General features: G+C 55.1%; 1 protein-coding gene across 1 annotated transcript; it reads right to left on the bottom strand.

Moving 5' to 3' along the window:
* Window positions 1–3,497: 3,497 nt before the first annotated feature.
* On the bottom strand, window positions 3,498–7,606 carry KCNJ11 (potassium inwardly rectifying channel subfamily J member 11). Its single transcript, XM_033121927.1, has one exon. It carries the CDS (start codon window positions 7,057–7,059, stop codon window positions 5,872–5,874), a length of 1,188 nt encoding a protein of 395 aa, XP_032977818.1. The 5' UTR covers window positions 7,060–7,606; the 3' UTR covers window positions 3,498–5,871.
* Between the last annotated feature and the right edge of the window lie 1,529 nt (window positions 7,607–9,135).

Genomic DNA, 9,135 nt, shown 5'->3' with positions numbered 1-9,135 from the left:
AAGTGACTTGCCCCTCATGCATGGTCTCATGGCTAGTAGAGGGAAGAGCTTGGTTTTGTGATCAGTATACCACCAAGGAAGAGCCAGGGTGGGGTTGGGCTGTGAAGGAGAAGCTTGACCGTTAGGTCCAGAGGAGAGGCTCACTCTGTACCGTTCTAGTCTGCTCTTAGGCGCAGGGACCACAGATTGGGTTGTGTGGCCCGTGCCTTATTCTGTAAGTGAATCAAGGTGGCTGATGCTATTCCTAATTGGGTATAAGTATGGGTACTTCATCCAGGACAGAGGTTGACACGGCTGTGGAGGGTGTGATGCCAGGTGATGGTCGGGGGTAAGATACAGTGGTTCTGAGTGCAGTTATCAGGGAGAGGCAGTTGTATTTCACGACCTTTGTGGGGCAGAGAAGCCCTTTTCCCTTCTCTGCTGGAAGTTGGAGTAATGACTCTGAGAAACAGTTCTGAGATCACTCAGGAGGGGCACCGAGCACACGAGGATAACTTAACATGGAAGTCTCTTGGCTTAGAGAGATGAATAGAACAGACTAGACTCCCCATAGCTGTTTCCACATGAAGGTGATTTAGAATGCCCTCTTGTGGCGGCACACGGGGATTGCAGCATCTAGTTGGTGCCTATTAAAATTAGAGGAACCAATAAATTTCAAAGTGGAGAACTGGAAGGAAGCATATGGCAACAGTTGGGACTATGGAACAAATGAAGTAGTCCAAAGCTGTTTACAGTGGTTGAAAGAGAGTGGTTGAAAGAATGACACCCTTTGGAACAAAGTAGAAAAGCAGTTGAAATTTTATAAATTTAGTGAAACAAATTATAATTTTGTAGAGATTGTGATAGAATAGTAAAATACAAGGGAAAAAAATGAAATACAATTAGATGGGAAAACCACAAATGGGATCTTTTTATAGGATGATGAAAATACGAGAAAGATGTAAAATGTGGGGGATTGTTAAATGGAGATTATTCATTGGAAGAGAATCTATGATGTAGAAAAAAACAAAAGGCATCAAGGAGTTACTAAACTCTGAGATAAGTATGGTGGGCAGACCTTGAGAGACATGAAGAGAAGTACAAAAGAGGCAGAATAATGGGGTGATTTTCATTGTTCTACTTCCATGATGGATAGGAAACCATGGCCACAGCAGGAATTTAACAAAAGAATCAAAAAGCCTCGGAACTGTAGTGCATTTACTTCTCTGTGGGTTTCCCTGGAGTAACTTCCCTTCCCCAATAATAATAGCCTTCTGAGAACAACTGGAATTGATCTAATGAAGTAAAGGGGACACAGGCAGGACTACCCCAAGTCTGGTTTCCTTCACTTTGGGTGCTAATGGTCTGCAGAGAAAGTTTGGGATGTATTTGTGCTGCAAAGAATTATACCCTTTCATGAAGGGAGGGTGGATGACTAACAAGAGCTAAAGAAAGCTCTGGGTACTGTTGAGCTGACCTGTACTCATACACCCTTGCTTCTCCCACTGAAGGAAATAAATTTTGTAGTTGCATATGCACTTTGCATTACTCTTTCACTCTTGGGAATCAGTGCCTGGAAGGACCTGAAGTCAGAAGGAAGGCAGAAGTTTGCACTCCTGTACCTAAGTTGGCTAGCCTAAGTGACCTGCCTTTTGCGTCACTTCAGAGTAGAAATAGAATAGGCTGTAGGTGGCACCTGCTTCCCTTTCCATGAATATATAAATTGCTCCAGGTAGGCGGACCCGGCAGAGAGGATGCCAATAATTTAGATTCTAGACCCCCTCTCTGGAACCCAGTTCTGACTTGAACCCCAGTGTCCTGCTTTTCCCCAGCTTCTTTCAAGCTGGAACAGATCTATTGTTCTTCATACCTGCCACAGTGTGGGGTTAACAGGACTTTGGCATGCAAAAATTCGTATCTTCTTCCCCAGAGTCTTCTGAATGTCCTGGAACAAGATAGGGTGTCTGATACCTGGACCTGGGGAGACATCAGAGGTGAGCCCCGAGACACATAGGGATCCGGGGCTACTCTACTCCTTGCAGCACACTCCCTAGGAAAGTTCCTAAGGAAAACGGTGGAGTTCAAGTGCAAGACGGAGCTGGGAGGATGCCACCTGTGGAGAGTGGGCTCTGTAGAAGCTGGGTGAGTTCTCTCCAGCAGAAGGGCCACGTGTGGGCCTGCGGTGACTGGCTAGAGATGCCAAATCCATAGGCATCACCACAGCTGAGTCTGTCATCAGTCTCATATCTGGGAGCTCAGAGGGGCCAAGGGGCTTCCCGGGTTACACTTTCCCTCTTGTTCTCGATCTAGAGACAACTGTCTCCCTGTGGTGGATTTGACGTTTAGGAAAGGTGGCACCCTTGGTAAAAGCTCAGGTCACTGGGACTGTGCAGCAATCTGAAACAGACTCAGGTCCAGATCTTCGGACCCGATCTGCCATTAGCTAGCTGTGAGATCTCAGCAAGTGAATGTCACTTTTGATCCGGTTTCCTCATCTGCAAACTCAGCAAACAGCACTTCCTTCAACACGGGACCACAAAACAGTGCCTCCCTCAGCACCGGACCACCGTGACAAGGTACGTTGGTCCCCTTTCCAGGGGGCCTGGAGGAGAGCCAGTTCTGCACAGCGTGGACTGGCAGGGACTGCTCTGTCTGCTCTTATGTGATGTCCAGTGCTGTCTTGGAGGCAGAATACCAGAAACTAAATTCTCACGGACGTTTCTGCTGGACTGAGGGGAGCTCAGGGGAACTTCCTTGGCCAGGTGAGTCCTTAAGGTGGAGGGAGCACTATCGGTCAGCAAGAGCATTCAGAGGGGTCAAGGAAGACTTGGTCCAGCTACCTCTCTGTGCCTGGAACTTTCCAGCTCCTCCCTAAGCTGAGCCTTAAAGCTGGGGCGGGTGGCATGGGGGGTGTTGCTCTTGAGTGGAAAGCCTAGGACCAGTGGCCCTCATTTTCTGGGATCAAGTAGATCTTCACTGTGGCCAGCAGGTGGTGCTAAGCCCTCACTTCTGCCAGTTCACTGTCACCAGGGGCTAAAAGTCTGTGAGGCCTGGTGGAAGGTTACTCTAGATGGGGTCCCAAGGATGGTGCTGCCAAGGGGTTTCTCAGCGAGTCTGGCCCCTCCCCGGGCCTTAAGGACAGCCAAGCTAAGTCCCAAGAGCCAGGCTCTGCCCCCAGAAAGTCTGGGCTGGCTCTGAGTAGTTTCTCATCCCTTCCTCTAAACCAGAAATGGGTCAGCTCAGCAAGGAAGGGAATCAATGCTGGGGGACTGTGTGGTGCAGGCAGGGGGCAGCTGAGAGCTTGGAACCGCAGCAGCAGCTTCCTGGCCCCTTAGCCCTGTCTCTGGATTAGCCTGGGACAAACTCTCACGGATCCAGCAAAAGCCCTCTGCAGGCCTCAAACACAGCAATAACCCTGGTTTCTCCTGCGCACCATCCATCCATCCATCCATCTATCCATCCATCCACCCATCATCCATTCATTCATTCACTCATCACTCACTCAGTGCCAGGTACAATGCTAAATCAGAAAGTCCCTGAGCTCAAGGAGCCATGAACTTGGGGAGGGGGACACAGACCTATAAATACAAGCAAAAGTAGAATGCCTACAAACACAGAGGGACGGGACCATCTCTCTCCAGAGGAACCAGGGAAGGCTTCAAGGAGGCATCATTTGGACTTTTATGGATTTCAACAGGCAGAGATGAGGCCTGGGTAGTCCAGGCAAAGGGAGTAACAAGCAAGGCTCGGAGGCAGGAGGGCCAATGTTATATGCAAGGCGGGGATAGGACAGCAGCTAGGGGAGTGGGAGGGTACACAGGGTCCTGGCAAGAGAACTGTGAACTGTAAGGCTAGAAAGCAGCCACAGCCTGAAATGGCTGGCCCTGGGATCTAGCCTTGACCCAGAAGGCGACGGGGAACTACTGACATGGGAGGGGATCACAACCCTTTTAACAAGACCACTGGTGGCTGCATGGCAGATGCACTGAGGGGGTGAGATGAAGACAAGAAGACCAGGTAAGTGGTGCTGCCACAGCCCCTGTGATCAGCTGGGAGGGGGCATTGTGAAGAAAATAAGACCAGGCAGAGAAACTCATCACTGAGGGCAAATATAATAGCACCTTCTCTCTTAACATTTGCTCGGTCGGTTGTCTCATCCTGTGACTGATTCAACAGCAATCACTGTAGTTAACATTTATTGAGGACGTATTATGGACCAGACACTTAAGCATTTTACATGTTTCTCATTTACTCCCACAACAATTCTGAGGTAGGTGCTATTAGTATACCCACTTTATAGATGAGACAACTGAGGCACACAGAGGTTGTTACTTGACCAAGGTCTTAGAGCTAGATGCCAAATCCACAGACATTACCACAGCTGAGTTTGTCATCAGTCTCAAATCTGGGACTTCAAGGAGGCCCAGGGCTTGAACCCAAGCAGCTGGCTTGAGAGCTTATGCTATAATCACTACACTAACGCATGTGACCACCCGCCTCTCTCCCTGAGCACCTCAGCCTTCCAGCAGATTCCTGAAAGTAGAGGTTGGGCTATAAGCCTGGTGGGTGCCCAAAGGTTGAAAGGCGGGATGGCAGGGCTGGGCTACCTGAGGCAGGAGAGGAAAGTCGCCCTGAACTGGGGAAGAGGGCCAGACTCAGGTCCCTTCCCAGTCCTGCGGACTATGGCACCTCTGGAATAGGGGCTGGCAGCTCCAACCCCTGCCCTCCATGAGTATGCCACCTGCCTCCCCAGCAAGAACAGCCCAGTATTTAGGTCATGAAAGAGGGAGGCTTTATTGACAAGGGAAAAGGCAGAATTCTGGGCAAGTCCACATAGCACTGTTCTGCGAGTTCAGGCTTGGGGTCAAGCGCTTCAGGGCCAGAGGCCTCTTTGCCTCAGGGACCTCGCTCACCCCCACCATCCTGAACTTTCCAACATTTCCTTTCTGAGGAACCCAAACGCCCTCCACGGTCATCCTCTGGACAAAGTGAGTGGTGAGGGGCAGCCACTGCTGGGAGCCAGGACCAGAGTTTGGTCTGAGACCCACCGAGTGTGTGGGCCAAGGACCCCCATCTCATCAGCCCCTTTCTGTGAGGCATGACAATGTCTGCCCCCGCCCACGCCAGCCTCTGAGGGTAGGGGCCAGAATGGGAGCAGACAGGTACAGCAGCCACAGCCCATGTGTTAGGGCGAGGGCTCAGGGCCCATTTCCTGTTCCCTGTGCCTGAGCAGGACTCAGCGAAGCTGAGCATCCTCATGCCATTTCCTCCCCGCTCGGGCCTGCTCATGGAGGGGAGCCCTGCCAGCCTTAGCTTGTCCCTGTCTGTGTAGGCTCCACATAGTCCAATGTCCGCTGGAATGTGCTCCCTCACGGTCTGCCCTTCCCACGTGGCTGGGCCACTCTTTAGCTCATCACGTTTTCAGGGACAAGGGCTTCTAGGGCCTGACCACAGGCACATCTCAGGGCCACAGAAACACAGCAGCAGGCCTCCGACCTTGGGAGTGTTCTTCCCCAGCCATCGGCCCAGCCTGTGGCCAGTCCATCATGGAGATCCAGGACTAGCTGGAGACCCAGCTTCAGGGCCTGACACTTCCCACAGCTTCCCCAGCCTTGGGTCAGGGGAAGGGGACCAGCCAGTCCTGAGCTGGGGCTGGGAGGAGCAGGGACAAAAATAAACCCAGTATAGGCTCCTGCTGCGGCCAGAAATAGCGTAGTGACAAGTGCCTTGTAGCACCCTGGACGAGCAGCAGGGGGGGAGGCTGAGCCCGGAAGAGCCCAGCCTCACCTCAGGTCCTGGCCTGGCCAACAGGCCCACACTGTGTCCACTCTGCACACCACACCACACTGCCCATGTGCACACACAGGATGTGGGGGCTCAAGGGACCATGGTTCAAGACAGGGAATCTGGAGCTATGCTAAACCTGGGCTTGGCCTTGGCCACGGCCACGCTACGCTTGCGCAGTGGCCCACGGGCTGAAGCGAGGGTCAGGGCGTCCAGCAGGCTGCGGTCCTCATCGAGTTGGTGGGCCGTGCAGAGCGGCGTGGGCACTTTGATGGTGTTGCCAAACTTGGAGTAGTCCACGGAGTAGCGGCCATCCTCCTCGGCCACAATGGGTACAAAGCGCTGGCCCCACAGGATCTCGTCGGCCAGGTAGGAGGTGCGGGCTTGGGTGGTGATGCCCGTGGTTTCCACCACACCTTCCAGGATGACGATGATCTCCAGGTCCTGATGGTGGTGCAGGTCACCGGGCGCCAGGTCATAGAGCGGGCTGTTGGCGTCGATGACGTGGTAGATGATGAGGGGTGCCACCAGGAAGATGCTGTTGCCACCCACGCCGTTCTCCATGGGGATGTCCACCTGGTGGAGGGGCACCACCTCGCCCTCGGGGCTGGTGGTCTTGCGCACCACCTGCATGTGGATGGTGGCGCTGATGATCATGCTCTTGCGGAGGTCGCCCACGCGCAGCATGAAGCAGAGGCGGCCGTGGCGCAAGGCGATGACGGCGTGCTTGCTGAAGATGAGGGTCTCAGCCCGCCGGTGGGCCTGGGCCGTCTTCATGAAGATGCAGCCCAGCATGATGGCGTTGATCATGAGCCCCACAATGTTCTGCACGATGAGGATCAGGATGGCCAGCGGGCACTCCTCTGTCACCATGCGCCCGCCGAAACCAATGGTCACCTGGACCTCGATGGAGAAAAGGAAGGCAGATGAAAAAGAGTGGATGCTGGTGACGCAGGGCACCGTGGTGCCCTCGCTGGGGGCCAGGTCACCAGGTGCCAGGTCACCGTGGGCGAAGGCGATGAGCCACCAGACCATGGCGAAGAGCAGCCAGCTGCACAGGAAGGACATGGTGAAGATGAGCAGCGTGTGCGGCCACTTGAGGTCCACCAGCGTGGTGAACACGTCCTGCAGGAAGCGGCCCTGCTCCCGGATGTTCTTGTGGGCCACGTTGCAGTTGCCCTTCTTGGACACGAAGCGGGCCCTCCGCTCACGGGCGCGGTACCGGGGCTCCGCAGGGTCCTCTGCCAGTCGTGTCAGCACATACTCCTCAGGGATGATGCCCTTGCGGGACAGCATGGCTCCAGCGACCCCCAGGCAGAGGCTTCCCCCATGGGGGGTGCCCCCCTGACCAGCCTAGGGCCTCACTGTGGGGCTCCCTCCCTGAGGACCCTTCCACTCTGGGACCACCCTCAGTCTGTGCTGGTCTCCCCAACCAGACTCATCCTCTCTGCCACTGGGACCCTGCTTCACTTCTTTATACCAGCCTCACACCTCAGGCCACCTGCCCATTGCCTAGTGAGCCCCCACCCTGCCTATTCCCCACCTGGCCCTGGATCTCAGCTCAACCCTCGTCCACCTGCTGACCATCCCAGGGCCACGCCCTAAAGCCCCTTCTCCCCACCCAGCCTTCCTTCTCAACCCCTCTCCCACCTTGGAACTTAACACCTCCGATTATTACCAACTGAGCAGATCTCACACAACCCCAGTGTCTCCCGCCTCCCCCATTTCTGTCCCCGGCTCCCCTCCAAGCTCCAGTTTCATGTCCTGACCACCCCCCAGTCTCACCTCCTGGTATGCCCCCTCCTTCCTACCCCACACCCCGTAGCTCTCGCCGCTCTTCCGATCCCCCTCCAGCTTTCGTCCTTTCTGTCTCCTTGGGATCCTGCGCCCTCCAGAGTCACCACCCCACCTGGTTCAACACCAGATCCCCTCGCCCCCCGTGCGACCAGGCTCGGCTCACTACCGAGCGGAGTCCTCCCGGCTCCCGGCTCCCCGCCGGACGCAAGCACGCCGGCGCCGCGCCCCCGCCCCGCGCTCCGTCCCTGCCCAGCCTGCTAGTCGCCGCGGCACCTGCTCCTGCTTTTCAAGCTGCAGCCGTCGCCTCCCCGCCCCCTCCTGCTGCGCGGTCGCTCGCGGCGCGCAGTCCTCCTGTCCGTCTGTCGGTTCGTGGAGACAGACTAGTGCTAGGTGGGGGCAGACGATAGAAGGCAAGGGGTGTCTGAGGAGTGGTGTGGGGGCAGAGGGGCCACCAGGGGGAGTCCGACCTATTTGTGAGCTGAAAGGAGGCGGGCACAGGCTCAAGCCCCGCCCTCCTTCGTTCACCTCCCTCTGTCTGACTTCTGACTTCTCCAGACTCACAATCTTCCTTGGGGGGTTGCGCACTCTGATGTACCAAAAGAGGTCCCTCCTGCCCACGGTCTATGAATTAGGGCAGGAGCGAGGTGAAGGGAGTCGTGACCTGCCCTGCCACTCTGGGGACAGCAGCCCCTGTCGCCCTGGCTGCCCTCCCCAATTTTCCCATTCTCAGTTGGGTCAATATCCGCCTCTCGGCGGCGCAGCACTGGGCTCTGCCCCCAGAGAAAGGAGGCACGGAGGGGCTGCGTAACCAATTGGGTGACGGGGAGATTAGGAGGCCCGAGGACTTCTCAACTGACTGCTCCTTCTCTTTGGGGCTGCTCGTCACCTCTTCTGAGTCATGGCTGCTTTGAGAATAGTATGAAAGCCATGGTCTCCCTCCCCAGAAAAACTAGTGCGTTAGAGGATGTAGGAACACAGTTTAGCAGCTACTACAAGGGAGGCTGGATGCAGCAGCCCAGAAGCCTGGGTGGTTACATTTTCTCAATCATGACTGCCCCCCCAACCCCACCCCTGCATTTTAAACAGGGTTTGAGCTACTGACACTTGCTTTACACCTACAGCCTGATTTCTTCTACCTTAGGTGATGGGAGGCACCTGGGTCTGAGGGGCTGTATGAGGGCGGTGGCTTGGGCACTGGGGAACCCAAACTTTTGGCCTGGACACGACTGGTGTTTTTACTACAGGCATCCGCCTAGCGCTGCCCCAGGGCTTGGGCCCCAGATGGAGAGCCCCCTGTTATCAGCTGACGGGAAAGCCTGCTAGGTCTCTGTTGTGGCAGTAATGGCCCCAGTCCCTCTCTGGGGGCTCAGATCCTTATGGAGAAACCCCTGACCTATGTGTGTCTATTTGTTGGAGTGGGGCTTGAAGCAGGGGCTGGAAAGATAGGGACAGTGGGCATGTGGGCCACAGTAGGGCAGCGTGTGACCTTTACATAGAGTTTTCCTTTCTCTCCCATACCCACCAGCAGGCATAGTGAACAGTACTACTCAGGATAAGTGTGATCTTGGGCTATAT

This window comes from Rhinolophus ferrumequinum, chromosome 11 (assembly GCF_004115265.2).
Source record: "Rhinolophus ferrumequinum isolate MPI-CBG mRhiFer1 chromosome 11, mRhiFer1_v1.p, whole genome shotgun sequence".
Classification (NCBI taxonomy): Eukaryota; Metazoa; Chordata; class Mammalia; order Chiroptera; family Rhinolophidae; genus Rhinolophus; species Rhinolophus ferrumequinum.
Note: the sequence above shows the minus strand (reverse complement) of the source record. Positions and strands in the feature narration are given on the sequence as shown.

What these genes read in the sequence shown, in the direction of transcription:
- KCNJ11 (XM_033121927.1), bottom strand. Translation starts at nt 7,059, where the DNA reads ATGCTGTCCCGCAAGGGCATCATCCCTGAGGAGTATGTGCTGACACGA.